The sequence below is a fragment of the Amphibalanus amphitrite genome, unplaced genomic scaffold, assembly GCF_019059575.1.
Source record: "Amphibalanus amphitrite isolate SeventyFive unplaced genomic scaffold, NRLGWU_Aamphi_draft 000006F_arrow, whole genome shotgun sequence".
Taxonomy (NCBI): domain Eukaryota; kingdom Metazoa; phylum Arthropoda; class Thecostraca; order Balanomorpha; family Balanidae; genus Amphibalanus; species Amphibalanus amphitrite.
The window spans coordinates 1,821,614-1,846,990 of NW_024881502.1; the positions used below are offsets into that span (position 1 = coordinate 1,821,614).

The 25,377-nt window shown below is 57.5% G+C and overlaps 1 protein-coding gene across 1 annotated transcript in view; it reads left to right on the forward strand.

Moving 5' to 3' along the window:
- Positions 1-25,377, forward strand: part of LOC122377949 (lachesin-like) — an 84,069-nt gene that overhangs the window by 34,782 nt on the left and 23,910 nt on the right. The window contains exon 3 of the mRNA XM_043358591.1: positions 14,908-15,264. Coding sequence (XP_043214526.1) covers positions 14,908-15,264 — 357 coding nt within the window. The remainder of the gene's footprint in view (positions 1-14,907; positions 15,265-25,377) is intronic.

Below are 25,377 nucleotides of genomic sequence, written 5' to 3' on the forward strand. Positions count from 1 at the left end.
TTTAAAAATGAAGATGTTAGCGGCGTTTGAAATTTTGCCGTTTTGAGGCGAAATGGCGAACATGACGTCACTAAAACGTCATTTTCTAAAAAAAAATCCGACGGATTTCGCTCAATGTTTCAGGGAACGTGTCAAAATGATGTATAATAAGGTACTGAAAGTTTAACGTCGCTGGCGTAACGCGTTTAGAAGTTATTGGCGAAAAACGGGAGGGGGCAGATTCTGCCCCCCCCCCCCCAGCGGGGCGCGGGTTAAAATGGGGAATATTGTCCAACAAGTCAGCGGCCGTTATAGATACAGATAATTGCTTTGTTTCCGGTCGCATCATTATTTGCAAAAATTCGAAGCTGACAGGTTAAATCCTCGCCCGTATAGAGGGGGGGGGGCAACGGACCCCCCTCTCTAGGTTTTTCGCAAATAACTCGCATAAAAGCGGCCGATCGCGACGATGAAGCCGTTGTCTAGGGGGTAGAAACCGTTCTCACGTTTCTTCCATTTATTCGCAACACTCACACAGTTCCATTAAACCGCGTTCGTTCACCATCCCTGCCGCGTCCGCCCCGCGCCGACCTGCCAGCCGCTCTCTCGAGCCCAGCGGCCGGCGCACCTCAGCAGTGGCGGCACCAGCCCGGCGGCCGCGCGGCCCGCCCCTCGGGGCAGCACCTCAGCAGTGGCGGCACCAGCCCGGCGGCCGCGGCCCGCGAGACTCGCGCGGCCCTGACGCCGCCCGCGACAGGCGGGGAGAAGCGAGATGCAAACACATACAACTCGTCCACATCTCCCCACTTTAGCATCTCGCCATATGCGACACAGTAGCCCCTGACACCGACGCATACAGCAAAACACAGATTCAAAAAAAAAAAATAGAATCGCTCACATCTCCCAGCCGCTGTCTAAGCATCTCGCCAGGCAGCTAAGCGAGCAACACAAACGGCTATCTCGCCGACGTGCTGTAGGGGCCATTGACACAAACAAATCGAACATATACAGCATCATAAACATAACCATCATAACCCTCGCCCGTATAGGGGGGAGGGGGTCGAACGGACCACCCCCTCGGTTTTCCGCGAATAACTCGCGTAAAAAGCGGTTGATCGCGACGAAACTTTCAGTACCCTCGAGTTGATCAATTTGACACCTACCCTTAAAATTTCATGACTAACCCAAATAACCTTTGACCTGTGACCTACTTTTCCAGACCATGTTTGGCCGGAATCGCGATTCGGCGTATGTCGGCTCACATTAGCCTTGCGTTTGCAGTCTTTTCGTGGTTTCAAGCGTTCAAACATGTGAAATGATGTTGGTCCCATGCATTAGGGTGGGTGTCAAGGTCCCCTGAAGGTCAGGTCAGGTCATTGACCTTTGATGACCTCGGTTCACTTTTCGAGTTTTACATGTTTCTAGGCTAGTTTTTGGAGCTGAATTCGAATTAGGCAGCCATATGAACATTTACGAAGTAGTTTTGGTGCCTTCGTAACATGTTACGAAGCTGTCAGAGGCGGTTGACACCTACTACGAATACCCGGCAGGACCCCTACTGGATGACCTGACCTGACCTCACCTGACCCGACCTGGCCTAAATGCATGAAGACCTCATCTGTGATCAAAACCAACACGCTATTCGAGATCAGTACCCCGGAAAACCTTACAGCAGCCACAATTTACGACTTTCTAACAGGTCCCGATTTTCCGACTTTTTGATTATTGATCTGACCTGGAAGGTCAACCAATGACCTAGGACCTTAAAATTGGGTATCATCGGCTTCCTCTCATCACGGGCAACACGCTCGTTTTTCCTGAGAAACTCTAGCTTGTTCAGGGGCGAAACGGCAAGGGGGGGGGGTCCAACGGACTCCCCTCTTATACGTTCTAACTGGAAAACACCAATACGGGCGAGGGTTAACTATTGCTTCCCCCCCCCCCTGTCCGGTGGCCGTCGAACGGCGCAGCAGCTCACGTCCAATCGCGTTGAAACGCACCACTTTCGCGCGCGGCCGGCTCGGCTTTCGGGACCTGTCAGTCGGACGAGAAGCGGCTGCCCGCGGCGCGTCACCGTCCGCACGCAGAGTGCGGGTCGCGGTGCACGCCGCTCCGTCGTCCGCACGGACGGGTGCAGTCCGCGCCCGTCCGTGGCCGTTCCTCAGTATGCCCGGAAGACACTGCACGGTCTGCGAGCCAGCGGCGGCCAGAAGAACGCCACCGGCGGGAAGGAGAGGCTGGGCGTCGGTTCGCCTGGGAGACTGCGGCTGCGCGGCTGCCTGCGTCGCTTCCCCTCCTCCTTGCTGTTCCACCAGATGGCGCAGATACTCAGGCGGAGTCCTCCACGGTCGGAGCTGGGCATGATGAGCCCTGAGCTCGTCACCGGCGTCCGTCTAGGTGACGCCGTTACTGTGTCGGGACTTCACCGTGAAGGGCCCGTCGAACCGCGGCCCGAAGTTGCCCGTCAGCTGATGGCCAGGTCGCTCAGTTTCTCGCTTCACAAGATTACCCACCCACCTCGAAGGGTGCAAAGTTCGGGTGTCCACTGTCCAGGACGCCAGCAGTTCTGACGATCGACTGGGAGCAGTGGCACGCTCCCAGCCAGCCATGCTTCTGCTTCAGCAGGAAGTCCGCTGGAGATTCGCCTAGCTGAGAGTGCATGGTCCCGTTGTAGGTTGCCATGGCCTTCGGCAGGTACAGGTCCCAGTTTCCAGGCTTGTCGGTCAGCAGCCGCAGTTCCTGGCTCAGGGTGCGGTTCAGGCGCTCCACTACACCGTTGCTCTGTGGCCGGTAGGGGGTCGAGAACGTCTGCCTGATCCCCCACCTCTTCAGCACCTCCTGGAACTCGGGGCCCACGAACTCGCCACCGTTGTCCGTCAGGAGTCGTGCTGGCCTGCGCAGGAGAGCCGGCAGGGCTCGCTGCTGGAACGCGATGGCGACTGCACCTGACGTCTTCCTCCCGGCGTATGTCGGCTTGTATCAGCAGGGGCGCGGAAACTACTTTCAGACTGGGGGGGGGGGGGGGGGGGCACACCATAATAGAGATCAACCTAGGGTACCCCCAGATCTAGCTTTTTTCATCGGTTTTAGGCCACTTATTTTTAATCCCTTGGCTTTTTCAACAAAAAAGAAAACATTTGCATGAAAAGTGCGGTATTCTATCTCAAAGTTGTTGGGGCACCATGGGTGGAGCTTTTCCAGGGAAGTTGGTGGGGCAAAAAGTCGTCAAGCCCATACTGTCCGATTATAAAGTTGAATAAAATGCCACACTGAATCAATTCCTATCATAACAGATATAATGTTTTGTATTAAACAGACATTCAATAGCTCTTCCATGCGAAAAAGATTTATTTGCAAAGCAACAAAGTCTTATAAATTAGCTAAAGTTGGTGGGGCAAAATGCTTTTTGATGGGGCAAAATACCAAGTTGGTGTGGCAGCCGCCCCACCAGCTGTAGGTATAGGAAGCTTCGCCCCTGGGGGGCAACGCCCCCACGGCCCCAGAGTTGTGTGGGCCCCACTGCTCCCCCCCCCCGGTTTTCGCGCCTATGTGCATCAGCTGCGCTTTGCAGTCTTTTCGTGGTTTCAAGCGCTCAAACATGTGATATGATGTTGCTACCATGCACTAGGATGGGTGTCAAGGTCACCTGAAGGTCAGGTCAGTTCACTGACCTTGGGTGATTGGCTCCCACGCCCCCCCCCCCCCAAAAGGAGTAAGAGAGAGACTGCAGGCCTTTATTCTGAGCAATGAGCCTTCACTCAGAACAGGGTAGGTTAAAAGATAGTTTTGCCCACCCTGAGATTTTTAGGGTGTCCCCCGGAATCCGCCGCCCAGAGCCGAACCTCTTCGGACGGAACCCGCGCGTGACAACCCCCTTATGTTGTCGTCAGTCGATCATTTATTTAATGACTGGCATCGAGCCGGTGAACTCCACCCAATCATTAAATCAGAGCCAATCGGAGCGGAAACCATACCTCACCCGGTACAACCGCCGTCACCAACACATCGTCACGCCTCCCCCCCCCCCTGTGGGGGCGGGGCGAGTCGCGTCGATCCCACCGAGGGACGGCCGTCGGTGCTGGGGCCGCGGCTGTCTGGTCGCAGAGCACCGCGGACCGGACCGGACCGTGGACCGGACCGCACTGGATGAGTCAGTGCATCGCTCCATGCTGGTTTTGGAGGTGGGCGTACTCGCAATCCCTCGGCTCCGAGCCGGCCCGCCGGCGAAACCGGCCGCGCCCGGGCAACGAGAGAGAGAGAGAGAGAGAGAGAGAGAGAGAGAGAGAGAGAGAGAGAGAGAGAGAGAGAGAGAGAGAGAGCGAGAGCGAGAGCGAGCGAGAGAGAGAGAGCGAGAGCGAGAGCGAGAGCGAGAGCGAGAGCGAGAGCGAGAGCGAGAGCGAGAGCGAGAGCGAGAGCGAGAGCGAGAGCGAGAGCGAGAGCGAGAGCGAGAGGGAGAGAGGGAGAGAGGGAGAGAGAGAGAGAGAGAGAGAGAGAGAGAGAGAGAGAGAGAGAGAGGGAGAGAAGGAAGCTATTGTTTTATGTAGGTATGTAGTCCATGCTTCTGCGACACAACTTGACACCAGCAAGATGCTCTGCGTTGATCACTGTTTATTTCAGTTGAACAGTGGATTATTGTGTTTTGCTTTTGGCATAGGTACATTTGCTTGATTTGGTGTATGAGCCGGTTTGGACAAACAAGAAATGAACTGTGCCAGGCATTAGCCTATGTTTTCTGTGACTGTGCTTTCTGTGCCTTTTTTAGCATGCTCTTGGGTTGCATCAGTTGCTACCACCGGTGACCAAAACAGCCAGTTTTTCACACAGTGGAGACTGGAGATCCGCCTTCACGCTCCATCAGGTCCTGGCTGCTTGTTATTGGCACATTTCGACAACTTGACCGTTATTGGACGACTTATTGGATCAAGTTTCACGCGAGCGAACCAAAGCCGCCTTTAGAAACATCAACAGCCGAGTTTTGAATAAAACAGCGCACCACTCAAGGCCGTCCGACTGCAGCATCCAGCAGGTTGTGTGGGGCGTCCCGGGGCGGAGGGACGGCGAGCACCGCGCCAGTGCAGCCCCGGCTCCGCTCCGGCGGCCGGCAGATCGTGGGCTGACCGGTCAGCGCAACCGTGTCCCCGGGGTGGGCCCGCTCTCCGGATGGGCGGTGGCCCTCGCGGCCCGGCGGCCGGCCGGCTGATCACGTTACCGTAACCTGCTTACCGGGCGCGGCACGTCGCCGGCCGCTGCCCGCTGTGACCGGCTGCTGCCTGCTGTCCGCGGCCAGTGTCCGCGGTCCCCGGGCAGTGTCCGCTGTGTCTGCTGTGCCCAGCCAGTTTCCGCGGTGCCCGGCCGGTGTCCTCTGTGTCTGTCCCCGAGCAGTGTCCGCTGTGCCCAGCCAGTTTCCGCGGTGCCCGGCCGGTGTCCGTGGTCCCGTGTCCACTGTCCCCGGGCAGTGGCGGCGGTCCCCGGTCGGCGCGCAGAGCAGAGCGATCCTGACTGCGGCCCGCCATCGGCTGACCGCCAACCGCCGCACTGACCGGATCCCCCCTCCCACCGCGGCCACCACCCCACTGACCGGATCCCCCATCCCAACGCGCCGACCGCCGCGCCGCACTGACCGGATCCCCCCTCCCACCGCCCACCCCAGCCAGCGTCCAGCGTCAGCTCCCCAGACCGCTCGCCGCTGACCTCTGACCTCTGACCGGTGACCTCTGACTGACCGCTGACCTCTGACCGGTGACCTCTGACTGACCGCAGACCTCTGACTGACCGCTGACCTCTGACCGGTGACCGGTGGCCGCTGACTGACCGCTGACCTCTGACTGACCGCTGACCTCTGACCGGTGACCGGTGGCCGCTGACTGACCGCTGACCTCTGACCGGTGACCGGTGGCCGCTGACCTGACCCGCAGGTGACGGTCGATAAGGTGCGGCGGCGGTGCGTGTTTATGGCGCCATCGATTTCAGCTGCGAGCCAAGTGGAGTGGCTTCAGCTGAAACTGGCTCGTCCTGACCGAGACGGCGTCCTGGCATGCAGCACGGACACTGTCACAATTAAATCAGATAGATACTGGATCACTGTTGATCTGGCGGGTTACTCGGGGTCGGCTTAAGGACTGCGAAGGTTACCATGCAGCATGTGATTGCCTAAGGAGAGTATGCTAAAAGAAAAGATGAGCGTAACTAACCGTCGTCATGGTGGGGAGGAGCCTTTTCACCACTCTTCTCGACTTTGTGTGCTTGTGTCCGCTGACTGTGCAGCTGCACCGGACAGGGTGTGTGTCTCGTGACTGTACCGGACAGGGCCCGTGTGTCCGCTGGCCGCCGGACAGGGTCTGCGGGCGTCCTCTACCTGTGCCGAACACATCGAACCCCTGCGGCGGTGTCGATTGTCCGGCGCGCCGTGAGTGCGGTGGCGCCGGCCGTCCAATGAAGCCAATTGGGCGCGCCAGGCAGCACTCATTAGTCGAGCTCCTTGTTCCCGGCTGCACCATTGTAGTAGCGCGCTGGGAGCTATTGTGGTGCGCTCGTGGGTCCAAATCATTAGGGCGTGAGGCGCGCACCTCCCTGCAGACAGCTGTTTGGCGATCAGCCCCACGGACAGACAATCGCACCGCGATCAGCCCCACGGACAGACAGTCGCACCGCGATCAGCCCCACGGACAGACAGTCGCACCGCGATCAGCCCCATGGACAGACAGTCGCACCACGATCAGCCCCACGGACAGACACCGCGATCAGCCCCACGGACAGACAGTCGCACCGCGATCAGCCCCACGGACAGACAGTCGCACCGCGATCAGCCCCACGGACAGACAGTCGCACTGCGATCAGCCCCACGGACAGACAGTCGCACCGCGATCAGCCCCACGGATAGACAGTCGCACCGCGATCAGCACCACGGACAGACAGTCGCACCGCGATCAGCCCCACGGACAGACAGTCGCACCGCGATCAGCCCCACGGACAGACAGTCGCACCGCGATCAGCCCCACGGACAGACACCGCGATCAGCCCCACGGACAGACAGTCGCACCGCGATCAGCCTGCAGTCAGCTGAACAGCGACCTCTCAGACTCGATATATATGTACGGCTTGAGAAGCTACTGGAGCCCACGGTCTACCCAAGAAACAGGAGCAATTTTCCTCGATTGGAAACGGACGAGCTGCCGGTGAGGGGGGGGGGGGAAGAGGAGAGCGGTCCGACGCTGAGCGAGCGTCCTGCCCGGCCCCGAGCGGCTCGCGTCAAGCCTGATACAGACTCTTTCCGCAATCAGAAAATCGCATGCGAGAGCCTATTCAAATGCATGGAAGCACGCTCGCATCAATCGCGCGCACCTCCCGCATGTGATTGCGGGAGGAGTTATAATGTATTTGAATAGTCCTTTAGTCCGGTGGCCGTCCAGAGCCGGCCGTGCCCAGTGACCGAGCTGCCGAGCTGCCGGAGCTCAGACGGCGTCCGCCTGCGGCCGGCGCGGTGCGCCACGACCAATGGGTGTGGGTGCCAGCGCTGGACCGAGGCGGACCGCTGGGTGTACCGCTGAGCCGTCCAGCGCTGCTGGGCCGCTGGGTGCACCGCTGAGCCGTCCCAGCGCTGGGCCGCTGGGTGCGCCGCTGAGCCGTCCCAGCGCTGGGCCGCTGAGCCGTCGGGCGCGGTCAATGGCCGGCGCTCTGTTACCGCCGGGATTGGACTGTCTGTCCGCTGTCCGGCAGCCTATTAACGCCCGCCGGCCACCAGTACCGCCCGGACTGGGCCGGCGCGGCGGGCGGCCAGACGGCGCCCTCTCAGGCCGGCGGCCACTCTCACCAACAGAAACAGCGCCGGCCGCCGTTATGTTTAGCCTAAAATTGTCACTAAAACTTAGTAGCCTAAAATTTATGCCACGGGTTACGTTTTACTTTAGCTTGTGGGAGTCCTTTCAAACTAAAAAACAGCACCAGTCGGTTTTTTAAACTGGCCTCAGGTCAAACATTGTGTGCGGTGGAAGGGGCTAAGGTCAGGTCAGTTCCGACACTGTGTACGGTGGAAGGGGCTGAGGTGCGGTCAGACACTGTACGCGGTGGCTGAGGTCATGACAGACACTGTGCGCGGTGGGTGGGGCCAAGGTCAGGTCAGACACTCTCTGCTGTGTCAAGTCAAGCGGGTAGCTGAGGTCAGTCAGGACCGTTATGCGGCCCCCGCCGCCGCCGCCAGGCCGGGTGTGCGTGTTGCGGTCCGATGGTCGCCGCGGTCCGTCGCTCCCCGCCGGCAGTGGCCATTGAGAGCCCGTTGCCGTGGTGCCGGTCGTCAATGACCACCCCTCCCCCTACCGCCCACTAGTGCGCGTCCAAAGCGCGCCACGCAAAGCACGCACCGCCCGCCACGCTGCCCCTGTCCGGAAACCAGGGGGCGCGAGGGACTCCTTCCGGGCGCGCTCCATCGAGTGATGGGGGAAGGGCAGCTCCACAGACCAGCGGAGCAGCTGCGACTGAGCCCGACCGACGACACGACGGAGGAGCCTTTTCATCGGGTCTCCACCAGGTCTGGTGACGCGGCAGTGACTTCACCGGGTCTGGGGAGGGGGCAGTGGCTCTCACCGGGTCTGGGGAGGGCCGGCAGTGGCTCTCACCGGGTCTGGGGAGGGGGCAATGGATCTCACCGGGTCTGGGGAGGGGGCAGTGGCTCTCACCGGGTCTGGGGAGGGCCGGCAGTGGCTCTCACCGGGTCTGGGGAGAGGGCAGTGGCTCTCACCGGGTCTGGGGACGCAGCAGTGGCTCTCACCGGGTCTGGGGAGGGGGCAGTGGCTCTCACCGGGTCTGGAGAGGGGGCAGTGACTCTCACCGGGTCTGGGGAGGGGGCAGTGACTCTCACCGGGTCTGGGGAGGGGGCAGCGGCTCTCACCGGGTCTGGGGAGGGGGCAGTGACTCTCACCGGGTCTGGGGAGGGGGCAGTGACTCTCACCGGGTCTGGGGAGGGGGCAGCGGCTCTCACCGGGTCTGGGGAGGGGGCAGTGACTCTCACCGGGTCTGGGGAGGGGGCAGTGACTCTCACCGGGTCTGGGGAGGGGGCAGTGACTCTCACCGGGTCTGGGGAGGGGGCAGCGGCTCTCACCGGGTCTGGGGAGGGGGCAGTGACTCTCACCGGGTCTGGGGAGGGGGCAGTGACTCTCACCGGGTCTGGGGAGGGGGCAGTGGCTCTCACCGGGTCTGCGTCCGGACGACGGCAGCAGATCGGCGCGATGTCACCTATCGATCGGAGCTACTTTCTGTGCCCGCTGACGCCGCTCGGGCTGCGGAGCTGGCAGGTGCTCCAGCCGATAAAAACAGGGCTCAACAAACGAGGCACGTGCCTGACCTGCAGCGCGGCCCGTGGTGCCGTGGATGCGCCTTTGGGGTGGGCCACGATCGACAGACTCGTACACTGAGCCGGACATTTACTGGGAACATTCAACTGGGACATTTCACTGCGTCGGCAATAATGACCAGGGCCGGTGACAATGGCCACTTTAGACCTTATCGGAGGGGACATCCTGATTTTCAATGACCAAAGACCAGTGGTGGAGGCGCATTTATCATTTGCACGCACAGCGGCGTTATGTATGTATGCATACAGGTATATGTATGTATGTGTAGTACGTATTAGTCTTAAATCCGTACACTGGTTGGCTTTTCATGAAACTAAATAGCTCGGCTTAAACTCCCGGCAGATCATTCCAAATTTCCAGGTGACAGCGGCGCGATGCCTCTTAACATACGCTGGGTAGATGTCAGTCTGCACGGCGCGGCGGCAGCTCGAGCCGGCCGGCGTCCGTGGAGCGAGTTTAGCGGCTCGAGATCGCCGATCTGCTACAAACATGGAACGAATGGTGGCTGATCCAATTTTCCTGCACCACAAATTCATGAATTTTGATGGCGTCCTTCATCTTGACCAGTGGCTCCACCCGCTCCCACCTCTGGGCCCCTTCGTGTCGGGCCGATCCTCCATTTAGAGCTTAGAGGTTTTATCCTCCCATCCAAAGTTTTTGATTGTACAATCGGTGTTCTCCAGCTTTGGTACCTCTTATGTGCCATGCGCTTTCCACACATTTTGGAAACACTTTGACCTTATTTTTGCCTGAGTGGTCAAGTCACCAGGTAGCGGTCAGTGGCCTTACCAAAAACGTGAATGTCGCTCACCACCGTAATGGCTGCTTTGGAACATTTACACTGGAAATATAATCTGTTTTATACAAGTAAAAAAAGGTCGGCACATTTTATAATATATTTCTCTATTTTGATCAGTCCAAATGTTTAAGTCAAATATTTTGGACGAATTCCAGCAAATTATTTGTATTTAGGCAAATGGAAAAGAAAAGAAAACAGAGTCACCGCATTTCCACTGGGGCACTGTTTCCAAAGTATTTTCACTGCAGCTTAGACGTTTTAATTGTGGTAACAGCAATCCTATGGAGGGTCTGATAATATATCACACATTTCTGCTCAGCTGTGAGACGACTGGTCCAGACAAGGGTCTGACCTAGTCATCCGGCGACTAACAACCATAAACATAATTAGATACCATCGGATTCCTCTCATGACGAGCAATACGCTCGTTTTAACGAAGCTCCACCTCATTCAGGGGCTGAACTGTAGGGAGGGGGGGGGGGTAGGGGTAGGTCGATCTCTCCCGTTAGCCGCTGTGGAAGCTCCATTGCCGGCGAGGGCTGGTCGATACCAGCGTTTTCACCACCGGTTATCTGGCAAATGCACCAGACAAATGGAATTGCAAGCTCGACTAAATCTGCACCCAATCCCAATCGCATAATATTTACGCGTAAGTATTCAAAATTGTGTATTTTACCATAAATAAAGTTAGGAAGGATGTAAAAATTAGCCAGCGTCATGCTGGGGCTGTTTGAACACCCCCGATGTGGTTATTCGGGAATGTCTCAAAAAATGGTGTCGCAGAACGCCACCTTTTTTGGGAACACCTTGTATGCATCTTTTCTGCATATGTTGTGAAAATTTCAGACCAAGGTCACTTAAGGTCAGGTCACCAGGTCAACTGAAGCGATCTCACCTCATAAAAAAGCTTCAATGTCTGGCATATCTACACCGGGTGACCGATCGCTTTGAAACTTTCAGCGATTGATGAGCGATATGGTGTGTAAAAAATGTGTATCTCGGAATTTTGATATCAGTAACCCAAGGTCAGGTCAATTTTGCGACCTCCCAATACCTAGTAAGTCAATGGGAGAAAATGGAAAGGCGTCTTTTTTTGGGCGAACGAGATTCTAAGCACACTCAAACACTGAATTGCATGTAACTATGACACACGGCGATTATTCCCCCCAGTATCCCTATGGGTGTCAACTTGGTGACACCGTTATAAGCGTTGTGACACCTTTAAATTACACCCGTGGGTATGCAGTTTAACACACACCCAAGCGATTATTCCCCCCAGTATCCCTACGGGTGTTATCTTGGTGACACCATTATAAGTGTAAATAGGGTGTCTGAGGGGAGTCGAAACGCACCCTTGTCTGGGGTGTATGACACCACAGTACAGAAACTGGACACCCTTAGGGATAGTACAATGGTGTATCTTGACGCTCATATAAGTGTTATCTGACACCTGGGGCATTCCACGATAGATCGTACCAGGCCCGTCACCTTCATCTCTCAGATTTTAATGAAAATCGGTCCTAGGGGTAATCATAGGCCCCAAAGACGCCTGGCAAAATATCAGACTTCTCAGATCAAAACTTTTTGAGTTATATTGCATTACATTTTTTTAACTTCGGTATGTAACGGTGAGTTTGATGGCCTATAACTCAAGAACGGGTTAAGCAACCAACCCAAAATAAACAACACTAAGCTTGCGATGAATCAAAAATTAATATTACTATTTAAAAATTCCAAAGAAAAAATTTCATTGTTGAGCAAAATCCTTAATCTTTTTTCATTTGCCTCTAATGACTTTTGGGACCAAAATTTTTCACATTTTTATTTTTCAAAATAATCTTCATGTCATTGCAAATCGACATGCAAAAAATTAGAAAGGTGTTCTTTCTATAAGTTCCTCATTTTCCCGCAAACAAAATGGGTTTCGGAGGGGTTGATACGACCCCAGCACGCCGTTTCGCTTCTAATAGAGCTAGAGCCTCGCGGAAGAAACGAGCGTGTGTGCCGTTACAGGTCGCAGCGATTGGTACCCGATTTTAAGGTCTCAGGTTAACCGGTAGCGTCTGAGGTCAGGTCACGTGACTGAAGTTACGGGTTCGGTTTTTAGTAAATAACTTCGCAAAAAAAAAAATGGCCGCAGAGCCGCGATTTTGGCATCATTGTGTTCGCCTAGCTCAGGTGCATCGAATGGTATACTTTTTGCTAGGGTGAAGTCAACTTAAGTAGTTGACCTCGGGTCAAGGTCAGGTCAGAGCCCCTCAGGTCACGAAGCTGGGCAAAGAGTATCATATGGCATATCATTCGATTCGGAAGGTCTTCCCGAGTCCATTGGTGGCTTTCCCGACTCTCTAGCTCCATTTGATCGGGAGTTATTGACGAAAAACTCGTACGACCCTAGTGACGTCATAAATGACGTCACGCAAGGTTAACAATGCAAAAGTAAAGCATTGGACTTTGCAAGGAGTGCATGAAATCACGATACCATGTACGTGGGATAGTTTGAGATCATTCTCGGCGCCAAAATAACAGTTTTTATATTTCCCCATTGATTTATAACAGTTGTGTCACGTGACCGACCTGACCTCATGTAACCTTGAAAAATTCCCAGATATACAAGTTGTGAGACCTCTGGAGGACACCATGTATGCGTCCTGTAACTTTCATCTCGGACAGCTATGGTCATTGGCGTCCAAAACAATGTCAGAACCAAACAGCCTTTTTCACCCTCGCGCTTATAGGAAAGAGGGCTGAATGAACCCTCTTTTCACTTTTTTCAGATGACTCAGACTTGAATTGAAATTTCAGTAACCCGTGATGTCACCAGGCAGCTTTACCACGCCATTTGTAAGCTCCCCTCCCGAAATCACTATTCGAAACCGTTATCGTGACGTAAAATAAATACATTTATAGAAAGAACACCTTCCTAATTTTTTGCATACTTCTTAACAATGAGCCAAATATTTTTTTTAAAGAAATAAAAATTCAAAAAAATTTGGTCCCAAAGTCCAAAAAATACAAATGAAAGAAAACTCGATATGTCATATATCAAAAATAGCGTATTTTTCGAAATTTCAAAAATACATATTAATCTCTGTTTCATTGCAAGTTCAATGTTATATAACATTTGGCATTTGAATAATCCGTCTTAGAGTTACAGCCCGCCAAACTTAGCGCTGCAAAGCAAGATCCAAAAAATGTTATACACCATAACTCAAAAAATACTTATCTGATAAGCCTGAAATTGTTACAGGTGGATTCAGAGCCCCTGATTACCCCTGAGACCAATTCTCGTCAAATTCCGAGAGAAAAGGGTGTCAAATTGGAAAAAAGTGGTACGATCTATCGTGGAATGCCCCACCTTTCAAAAACACCCGTGGGTATGCAGTTTAACCACTTACACCGTTAGCAGTGTTTTAAATTTTCTCCGTGTGAGCTGGAAAACGGCACCCGTGACACCCTGTTTATGCCCCTGAGGTCATCTCAGGTCATGAATGGTATCTAACAGTTTTTTTGCGAATAACTTCTGATAGAGACATGCTAGAGCCATGGAAGCGCCTTAGATGTAATCAGCTCGACGATACGGATCGCCTAATATCCCGCTAGTTCGAATAATTAAATTCAAGAAGCGAGTTCTCCAAGTTCGATGAAACTCCTATGCTACGTAACATAAGCTTTTTCGGCCACGGTCCGGTGGCGGTCCGGTGGCGGCCCGGTGGCAGTCTGGTCGGATCCTGTAGAGCGCCGCTGAGTGGTGGCAGCGGACCCGCTCTCCACCGTCCGCTGAGTGGTGGCCGCGGACCCGCTCTCCACCGTCCGCCGATGTCGTTTGGCTGCCTGGTGGCGGTCGGTCGCCAGCCGTCCGCGGCTCTCCTGTATCGGCCACCGAACCGTCCCGAACCCCACCTCTCGCCGTAGGCAGAGTCCGGCTATGGCGACCCAATGAGGCCTGCAGCGCGGACGACCACAACAGCACGCGTTGCTTCTGGTTAACAGCTGGGACGCACTGCTGTGTCGCCGACCTGTGACCCGGCCCGAGGGCTCCTCTGGGACACGACGTCCAGAGAAGTGCACTCCAGTGCCGCAGAATAGACGACAGACATGGAGTGGTGCTCCAAACATGGGAGCAGCGTCACGGGGGAACACTGCAGTCATATGCGCGTAGACACCGGACACCAATGCACTAGTATGCACAATGTATATACGTACCTATGTTCTGTCATGTCGTCGTGGACCGATGACGATGGCGGAACAAAGCGCGCTTTTCCAGATACCTGTCTGTCGGTATTTTTAGACCTCTCGGCCCTCATAATTCAGAAAATGGCTCAGAGTGTGTCCTCGTTTTGGGCAAATGCTTCTCGATGTCAATGGAAGTGCCTCCCATACGTGTCTGGTGTATTATATTTATAGACATTCCGTTATGCTCCATAGCTCTACCGGTTCCCCTTCTCACAGTCAACTGCCGAGTGTAACCCGCCCCCTGTCCCTCTGCGCGCAGGGCTGGCGGGGCTGCGGCTCAGGGGTGGGCCGCTGTCCGCCGAGTGTGACCCGCTCCCCGTCCCTCTGCGCGCAGAGATGGCGGGGCTGCGCTGCAGGGGTGGGCCGCTGTCCGCGGAGTGTGACTCGCCCCCTGTCCCTCTGCTCGCAGGGATGGCGAGGCTGCGCTGCAGGGGTGGGCCGCTGTCCGTCGAGTGTGACCCGCCCCCTGTCCCTCTGCGCGCAGGGCTGGCGCGGCTGGGGGTGGATCCGCCGAGTGTGACCCGCCCCCTGTCCCTCTGCGCGCAGGGCTGGCGCGGCTGGGGGTGGACCCGCCGGTGGCCCCCGCCGGCGGCCGGCCATGGTTCGACCGGCCTCAGATCCGAAACGTGACGGCGCTGCTGGGCCGTACCGCCTACCTGAGCTGCACGGTCCGCGCGCTGGGCAACCGCACCGTCAGCTGGGTGCGCCACCGCGACATCCACCTGCTCACCGTCGGCGAGTTCACATTCACCAACGACCAGCGCTTCCGGGCGCTGCACTCGCCCGCCAGCCGCCTGTGGACGCTGCAGATCAAGTTCGTGCAGCACCGCGACGCCGGCATGTACGCGTGCCAAGTGAGCTCGTCGCCGCCGGTCTCGTACCCCGTCTACCTGAGCGTGGTCGGTGAGTGCCGCTCCGTCTGCCCGGCCTCCGCCGGCGGGCCCCGACCCAGCCTCCACCTCCCGGCCCCGACCTGTACCTCCGGGGCCCCGACCTCGACCCAACCTCCACCTCCCGGGCCCCGACCCGACCTCTGCCTCCCGGGCCCCGGCCCCGCCCCAACCTCTGCCTGCCGGGCCCCAACCCCGACCCAGCCTCCACCTCCCGGGCCCCGGCCTCCACCTCCCGGCCCCGACCCCGACCTCCCGGCCCCGACCTCCGCTCCGCTGCCGGCCGGCCCGCGGCGGCTCGTTCAGGTGGCGGTGGCGGGCGGGTCCGCAGGCGATGCGGGCGCCACTCGACAGCACGCTTGTTTGCTCAACACTATTTGCACCACGCAACATCGGCCCGACTGCTTCTGACGTCGAGTGAGGTTTGCAACGAAAGCTCTGAAGTCATGCTGGATGAGAAGAATCCTGGGCTTTGAGAAACTGCATTGCAATATAGTTGGAAATGACGTTGCCACCCCACTGATATTTAAGTTTCACAAGTTTCGACAGCCTGTTTGCGTCGGCACGACACATTCAAACTTGTGTACGAGCATGGCGTGAGCCAGCCGTGGTGGTAAACACGCGTATTGACGTTAATAACTCCCGGGTAAGTTCGGAGGGGGGGGGGAGAAGGAGGGCCGTCTGGATGGGTCCCGCCTTCTGGAGGTGGACGGTGTGGGGGAGCCCCCCCCCCCCCTCCCCCCCGCCCCGGGCGTGGAGAGCGCCCGGGGAAACCAAACGGGACCCGGACCGCCTCCTCGGGGGCCGGTCGCCGGTGGCCGACGCGCCACCACGTCGCCGCGCAGCATCATCACCACGGCCCTGGTCCCCGGACCACGCGGTCCCGGTCCATCAGACGGTCCCGGTCCGCACCACGGAGATGGCGCCGGCCTCCGCTGAGTGTAGTTCATTGACGCGGCCCTGTGGAATTCTACAAAGAGGTTTGAATTATATAATTAGCTCAATTTGGCAGCAAACCATGGACCAACACATCATGACGGTGTGTCAGCCTGCCGGTTAGCTTGTTCTGGAAAGGACTCGTCTCGTTGGCGTTTACTTACACTTTGCACAGCGTCCAGTCGACAGAAGTGAAGCGGCCCATTCCAGGCCAGGCCCATTGGCCCACTCATGTGGCCTGGCTGCCGGGCTGGCTGCTGTATGTATCTGCACCGTCACAGCAACCGAAGCCGATCCTCCAGCAGAGCACCCACGGCTCGTGCTGCATGGCGGCTCTGCGGGGCCTCACATTGGCCCCATGTAGCCGTCGGTATGGTGCCGGCGGTGGATTCTCGGCCGCGCCGCCGGCCGCCGGCTGCGGTCGGAACAGAGCCGTACCGGCTGCGGTCGGAACAGAGCCGTACCGGCTGCGGTCGGAACAGAGCCGTGTGGACCCCTCCCCGCCGGCCTCCGGCTGCGGTCGGAACAGAGCCGTACCGGCTGCGGTCGGAACAGAGCCGTACCGGCTGCGGTCGGAACAGAGCCGTGTGGACCCCTCCCCGCCGGCCTCCGGCTGCGGTCGGAACAGAGCCGTACCGGCTGCGGTCGGAACAGAGCCGTGTGGACCCCTCCCCGCCGGCCTCCGGCTGCGGTCGGAACAGAGCCGTACCGGCTGCGGTCGGAACAGAGCCGTCTGATTGTGGGGCCCCCGGCTGCGGTCGGAACAGAGCCGTACCGGCTGCGGTCGGAACAGAGCCGTACCGGCTGCGGTCGGAACAGAGCCGTGTGGACCCCTCCCCGCCGGCCTCCGGCTGCGGTCGGAACAGAGCCGTACCGGCTGCGGTCGGAACAGAGCCGTCTGATTGTGGGGCCCCCGGCTGCGGTCGGAACAGAGCCGTACCGGCTGCGGTCGGAACAGAGTCGTACCGGCTGCGGTCGGACCAGAGCCGTACCGGCTGCGGTCGGAACAGAGCCGTACCGGCTGCGGTCGGACCAGAGCCGTACCGGCTGCGGTCGGAACAGAGCCGTACCGGCTGCGGTCGGACCAGAGCCGTACCGGCTGCGGTCGGAACAGAGTCGTACCGGCTGCGGTCGGAACAGAGCCGTACCGGCTGCGGTCGGAACAGAGCCGTACCGGCTGCGGTCGGAACAGAGCCGTGTGGACCCCTCCCCGCCGGCCTCCGGCTGCGGTCGGAACAGAGCCGTACCGGCTGCGGTCGGAACAGAGCCGTCTGATTGTGGGGCCCCCGGCTGCGGTCGGAACAGAGCCGTCTGATTGTGGCCGGGAGCCGTTGGGTCCCTCCCCGCGGACCCCTCCCCGCCGACCCGGGCCGGCTATCGGTGCCGAATAGCCGGGCCGGCCTCAGTGGACCTGGACGCGCCCGTAAAACCTCGGCCGCCCACCGGACACAATGGCCAGCCAGATATGAAAGGCCGACATCCACTCCAGTATAAAGCAGCTGCCTCCCTTTGAGCAGGAGGGAGGGATTCTGTAGTCTCTGTCATAGATTATCCGGTAGGGAAGTTACTCTTATCAGGCAGGGTTGGATAGTTTTGGTGATTATGTGATACCTTATTTTAATGAGTAATTAATATGATAGAGTATCGCCGACAATGCCGAGAAGCCACCTCAGAGATGAGCTAATATGTATTGTGCATAATCACCCGTAATGTATCAATCTGGCAAAGTGGAGTTTGCATCTCACTCTACTGATCTTGGTTGTGTTTCAGATGGAGTTCGAAATCACATGAAGCGTATATAATATATGAACATAAATTTTGCTGAGACATGCAGTGAGGTCCTTGATCCTAAAATCCTTTTTCAATCAATGCCTGTTTATTCTGTTCTGTATAAAAAACATTATTTCAATGGATAACGGCTCGACGGCCACACGTCAGTGGCGTAAGGCCGCGCTCAGGCGGAACAGGTGCTTTGTTTTGTACTCTATAACCTCATCGATTATAAATTGAAAAAGGCCTCGACAAGAAAGGTGTCATTTTTTCTTTTTTTTCTCTCTCTCTCTCTCTCTCTCTCGCTCTCTCTCTCTCGCTCTCTCTCTTTTTTCTCTCTCTCTCTCACCCTCTCTCCCGAAAGTGATGGAAAGCACCATTAAAAAGTGTTGCAAGTCAGCTCAGTCACATGACCGAAACGTGTTGTGAATGTATAGCATTAATATAAGAACTGTTGGAAATCTTGCACTGCATGTCGGCTTGTTGCGAGCACGGCCGTGTCTGTGGGTGGCCGCTGACAGGCGGCGCTGCTGGGGCTGGGGCTGCTGGGGCGGCGCTGCTGGGGCTGGGGCTGCTGGGGCGGCGCTGCTGGGGCTGGGGCTGCTGGGGCGGCGCTGCTGGGGCTGGGGCTGCTGGGGCGGCGCTGCTGGGGCTGGGGCTGCTGGGGCGGCGCTGCTGGGGCTGGGGCTGCTGGGGCGGCGCTGCTGGGGCTGGGGGCTGCTGGGGCGGCGCTGCTGGGGCTGACAGGTGGCCGCTGACAGGCGGCGCTGCTGGGGCTGACAGGTGGCCGCTGACAGGCGGCGCTGCTAAGGCTGGGGCGCTGCTGGGGCGTGGGGAGGGGGGGTGCGGGGCGCTGCTGGGGCTGACAGGCGGCCGCTGACAGGCGGCGCTGCTGGGGCGTGCCGTTTTTAGCAGGTGTGCGCTGAGATCAGTATTAAGAGATTAGCTACGCCTTCCTACATCATCAGCTGACTGGTCAGTGCCGCGGACGCTGGTGTCTATACACCGTCGGTCAGTCCGTGTCGGTCCGTCGGTCCGTCGGTCCGTCAGTCCGTCTCGGTCCGTCTCCCGTCCGTCTCGGTCCGTCTCTGTCCGTCAGTCCGTCTCGGTCCGTCTCTCCGTCTCTCCGTCTCTGGTCCGTCTCAGTCCGTCTCTGTCCGTCTCAGTCCGTCTCTGTCGGTCAGTCCGTCGATCCGTCGGTCCGTCTCGGTCCGTCAGTCCGTCTCGGTCCGTCTCGGTCCGTCTCTCCGTCTCCGTCCGTCAGTCTGTGGTCCGTGGTCGGTCGGCCCGTCGTCCGTGGTCTGTGGTCCGTGGCCCGTGGTCCGTGGTCCTTTGGTCTGTGGTCCGTGGTCCGTGGTCCGTGGTCCGTGGTCCGTGGTCTGTGGTCCGCTCCTGGCCAGGTGAGTCCAGTCGGCCGGTGGCGGTGGTCCCGGCCAAATCGATGGTCGGCGCGCTGCTAGTGCCGCCGAGAGCGGCAGTAACTCAGTCCGTATTGCCAGCCAGGCGCCAAGTTGGACGTGTCGCGCTGGACGGACAGCTGGCGCGCCTGAGCGGAGGGTGTCGGCTCCGACTCACTGACCAGCTCCGACTCACTGACCAGCTGTCGGCTCCGACTCACTGACCAGCTGTCGGCTCCGACTCACTGACCAGCTGTCGGCTCCGACTCACTGACCAGCTGTCGGCTCCGACTCACTGACCAGTTGTCGGCTCCGACTCACTGACCAGCTGTCGGCTCCGACTCACTGACCAGCTGTCGGCTCCGACTCACTGACCAGCTGTCGGCTCCGACTCACTGACCAGCTCCGACTCACTGACCAGCTGTCGGCTCCGACTCACTGACCAGCTGTCGGCTCCGACTCACTGACCAGCTGTCGGCTCCGACTCACTGACCAGCTGTCAGCTCCCACTCACTGACCAGCTGTCAGCTCCGACTCACTGACCAGCTGGCAGGCGTCGATGACAGGCGCAGTGGGTGGGCGCGGGTATCGGCTTGCCCTCCCCCCGCAGTACTGTTCACCTGATGACGTTCCACCGCGCCAGCTCCGGCTCCAGGGGAAGATGGACAAGGTTGGTGTTGTGCATTTAAAAGCGTTTAAGACATCACAGTAGTTCATTTCTTATGGCACCTAAGGTACAAAACGCCCTGTTCTACAGTGGGTCAATCAGAGGGTTTTGGGTATTATATAACTGCAGTTTTCCTCGGTACTTTGCGAGAACAGTAACCCCGACGTCATTACCCTGGCAACTATTTCTGCCGGAACTGCACAGCTCGAGTATGCTAATGTACTATTATAGTGTGTACGCACTGGTGGTGTAATTTTCACGGCCACTGGGGGAGCGCTGCACATCCGGCCGTGTTCTGCACTGCCCTCTCCCGTGGCTGAGCGGCCGGCCACCCCGTGTCCTATCTGGGACGGGCAGCGATGCGCCGCGCGGCTGCCGCATGCCAAGTGGTCTGTCAGCTCAGCGAGCTCAGCGTCGCCGGCTCGTGTCAGCGCTGCGGTGTCCGCCGGCGGACACCGGCCCGTGCTCAGTGCTTCCCCCCCCCCCCTCCCGCGCAGTGCGCCGCCGAGCACCCACCCCGAGCCGAGCGGTGGCTCAAACTTACCTAACCAGCTTGGATAAGGGGCGTTGTGTAGGAGGAAAAAGTCTTGGCCATTTCATACGCAGCAGTGCTACGATATGCCTTTGTAGTAGTGTGCTGACAGCTGCTTCTTTCGCACGCTGGGCTGCAGCTTTCCCGGAAATTCGGCAGAGGCCAGGTCCAGAGTCAGCTGAAGTCCGGGTGTCCCTCGAGCAGTCAGATGTGAATTGTGAACGGGGACTAGTCTGATCGGACCGCACTGGTCCGCGCGGTCCGTGTTTTACCCGCCCTGTGCTGGGGTGCGGCTCAGAGCTGAGCCGGCTGCGCCGCAACACTCGGAGGTCGTGCGGCACAGTCTACCTACCCACTGGCGTCTGGCGCGCCGTAGCGCTGCGGCGCGCCGGCCTGCAGTGTGGGTGTGCAACTGCGCGCCGTGCAGTGCCGAGCCCCACCGGATACAGCAGAGCTGGCCCGCGCCGTGCAGTGCCGAGCCCCACCGGGTACAGCAGAGCTGGCCGCTGGCAATCCTCGCGGCAATCTTCGCGGCAATCCTCGCACCCGAGATTGATCACACTAAAGTACCCTTTTGATTGCTCAGTAGTTTAGCTGGTTTTGCAGAACAACTACATCCTCTGAGTTGAGATTTTTGTCGTGCGAATTTGAAATGCGATATTTGTGAAGCTCTGTTTTCAAGAAGTCGAAGGAAAAATATGTTTATGTTTTGAGTGCTACAAATAAACAGCGGAGACTGAAAGAGGGCATGTCGGCCCGCTCATTGCGTCAGTAACGTCAAGGCCCAGCACAGTAAAAGATGGGAATGGGCATTGGGCACCCATCAGGCTCCAAGCGAGTCAAGCGGAGCCGGTCTCCAGCCCGAGACCCAGGACAGGGATATTGCTGGGAACCAGTACCCAGTCACCCCAGTGTACCTACACCGCTGCAGTGATGTCCACGGACTGGCGCTAAGGGCCACTTGTATTTCGAACAGGTGTCGGTACAGGCTCAGTTGAGCTGCAGCGGCATGAATCATTAATCTTAACCCCGGACGAACAACGGAGGGCTGACTGAACTTCATGAAAATACAATTACAAAAGAGTTCATAAAAGAAATAAGAATGCTCATTAACTTTTCCAACATCAATCGACGAGCACGTAATTGATCTGAAAATGCAGCATTTTCAAGTTTTGAATGGTCTGCCTGCCAAGTACCTAATGCATCCTTTTGGGACCTACATTCAATACCAGCAGTAAACATGTCTGTGTTCCTGCAATACATGAACTGAACCACCGATACACGACATCGTTCGTAATGCCGATTGTCCACACTATCCGCGCGATGTGTCACGCACCGCTGAGCCAACTGCGCGGCTGACAGCCGACGCGGCCCGTCGGACGCTCCTCTCCGTTTATGCAGAATTGACGTGTGCCGCCGCCAGAACGAGCTCTCCCGAGAGCGATTCGGAGCAGAGGCTGTGCGTCAGCACGGGCCATCACTCAGCGGGCGCCGCGCCGGCCGGGGCGCCCAGCCGAGCCGGTTCCGCGGCGGCAGCGGGGGCGCGGCGCCAGGGGTCCGCCGCCCGACCCGGCCCGCGGGGACGGCTGGCCGCGCTGGAAGGCGCTGCCGGTGACTCCGGCGCCGCTCCGTCGGCCCGGTCCAGCGCCGGCCGGCGGAGCTCGGTCCGGTCCAGCGCCGGCCAGCGGAGCTCGGTCCGGGCCGCTGCCGGCCGGCGGAGCTCGGTCCGGGCCGCTGTCGGCCGGCGGCTGACTCGTCATGACGGACGTCCCCCGGAGACGGCGCTGTCGGCCCTTCCGGCCCGGCCGCCGGCTCCGAAGGACTGGGGTCCGCTCCGCGTGAGCCGGCTCGTTTGCGTGACGGAGATCCCTGCCCGCGACGACCGTTTTTCCGTCTCCATTTGTGCCGGCGCCGCCGTGTGGCGGATATCGGAGAGCGAGCGCAGGAGTGCAGGGCCGCCTGCCGCCGCGGTGGCGCTACATCATCGACCCGGGAGACGGGAACAGACCCCGGCCCCGCGGCCCGGCTCGGCCCGACCGGCTGCTGGCGCGGGGAACATACCCCGTCCCGCGGCCCGGCTTGGCTGCTGGCGCGGGGAACAGACCCCGCCCCGCGGCCCGGCTCGGCCCGACCGGCTGCTGGCGCGGGGAACAGACCCCGGCCCCGCGGCCCGGCTCGGCCCGACCGGCTGCTGGCGCGGGGAACATACCCCGTCCCGCGGTCCGGCTCGGTCCGACCGGCTGCTGGCGCGAGGAACAGACCCCGTCCCGCGGCCCGGCTCGGCACGACCCGCTGCTGGCGCGCCGGCTCCACTTGCTGGCGGATAACGGCGGCCAATTGGTGCCCAGAGAGCTGTAATGGATTCCACCGGCCGGCGCCGGTGGCTGTGCGGCGCGGACGCCTGTGCGGAGCAGAACGGAGCAGCCTGGAAGCATTATGGAGCAGCACCGGAACAATTCGTAAGCTGTATGGAGCGGAATAAGATCAGTTTGGGAGCTGTATGAACCGGTAGGGGAGCGATTTCGGGTGGCGTGGGGGTGTATGGAGCAGTGGGGGTACGGTTTGGGAGCTGTATGGAACTGACAGAAGCAGCAACAATATGTGATAGCTGCATTTGCACTGTGCAGTGGGCGGTAGGCACGGCGGAGGCATGGGGTACATACGTAGGCGACGAAACACGACACTATGTATGTATGTACATTGTACATACTACCTAAGTTCCAGGAAATCCAAAAAATGAACTGTTTTTTCCCTAAAAAATGTCTTAGAACTATGATATCAAGAACCTTTTTCAACCCGCGCCCCAAAGGTGGGGGGGGGGGGGGGGTGAAGCGGCCCCCTGTCCTTTTCCGTAAATATCTCCTCAACCAGGGCTGCGGAGTCGGAGTCGGAGTCGGAGTTGGAGTCGGTCGGAGTCGACAGTTCTGCCCGGAGTCGGAGTCGGAGTCGGTGTCGCCAAAATCCTACCGACTCCGACTCCGGAGTCGGAGTTAACGCTGCATGGCTCAGCGTCATGCACTGCACCTGTTTAATTGGCGATACTGCGCTCGAAATTATATTTTGTCGTAAAAAGGTCATTTTGCTGTTTTGGACGAACGTTTACAGCGAAGGAAGCAGAAGACGGTGAATTCCCCAGAACCTGCTTTTTAATTATGCGAGTTATTTTTAATGCAAATTTGCAACGCAACCCCTTGGAAAGCACAAGAGATCGTTTCAGGCAAGATAAAACATCTCCATTATGAACTTCAATTTCATGATATGTATTTTAATAGAACCGTCCGGAGTCGGAGTCGGAGTCGGAGTCGGAGTCGATTTTGGAAGCCGGAGTCGGAGTCGGAGTCGGAGTCACCCTAAAATCCATCGACTCCGCAGCCCTGTCTTCAACGACTGCAGACATCGTCACCAAACTTTCAGAAACCCTCTGAGCATCAATTTTACAACTTGTGACTATTAATTTGTCCAGAGGCTATGATAAGTTGGCCGCAAATGACGTCAGAATGACGTCATGTTCTGCCATTTTTGACAAAAAAGTTTCGCGGGAAGAGCTGTCAGGCCAACAGCTTTGAAGATAGAGAAAAATGGTCAAGTTATAAAAGGTGTGGAATTTACAGGGATATACCTAAATCTGCTAGCTCGGATTTTTGAACTTTTGGATTTTCACCCCAAAAATGTAAAAGTAATGTTTTGGATATAATAGCAAAAAAAATCCGATCTGTGACGTCATCGGTTGGGCCGAGGCCAATGAAGCTGGGTCACGAGATAGTTACGCATTGGGGCTATCCAACGCCGTTTGATTTTTGAAAATCGGCTGGTAACTTTCCGAGATCTTAGGGGGGGGGGCCGAAACGCCCCACTCCCCTACGGGCGGTAGGGTCCGCCGATAGCCCTACGGGGTGCAGGTTAATTAACTGAAAGCCTGTGCGTTTTTATTTTGTTTGATGCCAGCTTTGCTTACTTTAGATAATAAAGCCATATAAAAAAGACGTACAACCAAGGTATTATATTTGTACTTCAAGGCAACAGATGTGATGGCCGACAAGAAATTTGAAGAGGTTTTTAGCTGGTAAAAAGTACCACCAATAATTGTAGTTTTGGACTGGCCTAGCCATTTTTATGAAAGGGAAGCGTCACAACCCTGTACAAGGCAAATACGTAGTGGTCGACATCGAGCCCAGAGGACACCTGGGTTTCCTGGGACACCTGGGATACCCGAGAGGGCCCGAGATTTCGATCATTCTGGTTTGAGAAGAAGGTGGGCGGGAGTCAGGGACCAAAGTCGGTGTCCACAGGACACGGGCCGTGGCTGGGACGGTAGTCGTGCTGGGAGCAGCGCCGAGATCAATGCGTAGCATTGTATGGATTCTCAAGGTGTCTAATCTATCATTGGCTAACTTGTTTCTTATCCGAAAATTTTGACGCTGATGCATTTGCACATTTTTTTGTAAACAATACTTCTACAAACATGTTCAAGAACGGGCTAGACCAACACAGGGCTGCCGAACCTGCTTCCTCACACCACAACTGATAACATTTCCTAGTCCGGCTCGATGTGAGCACTGAATAGACCTTGTCGACTGCGGCTCACTACCATTCAACTTCAACTTCAACTTGGCAAATACTTATTGCTTTTTCAACGTGTTAAGACGTAGTGTTCTGTTTCCTTCTAGGCGTAACAAACCTTGTGTCCGCTCCTTGTTATGCCGCCTGCGGCACGGACATGGCATTGCATCTGGTCGTCCATGCAGCCGCCATAAATTCGGCCCGCTCTGCTGACGGGTCGGCCGCGCGCCGGACGATAAGGCGCCGACTCCCCCCCCCTCCCCC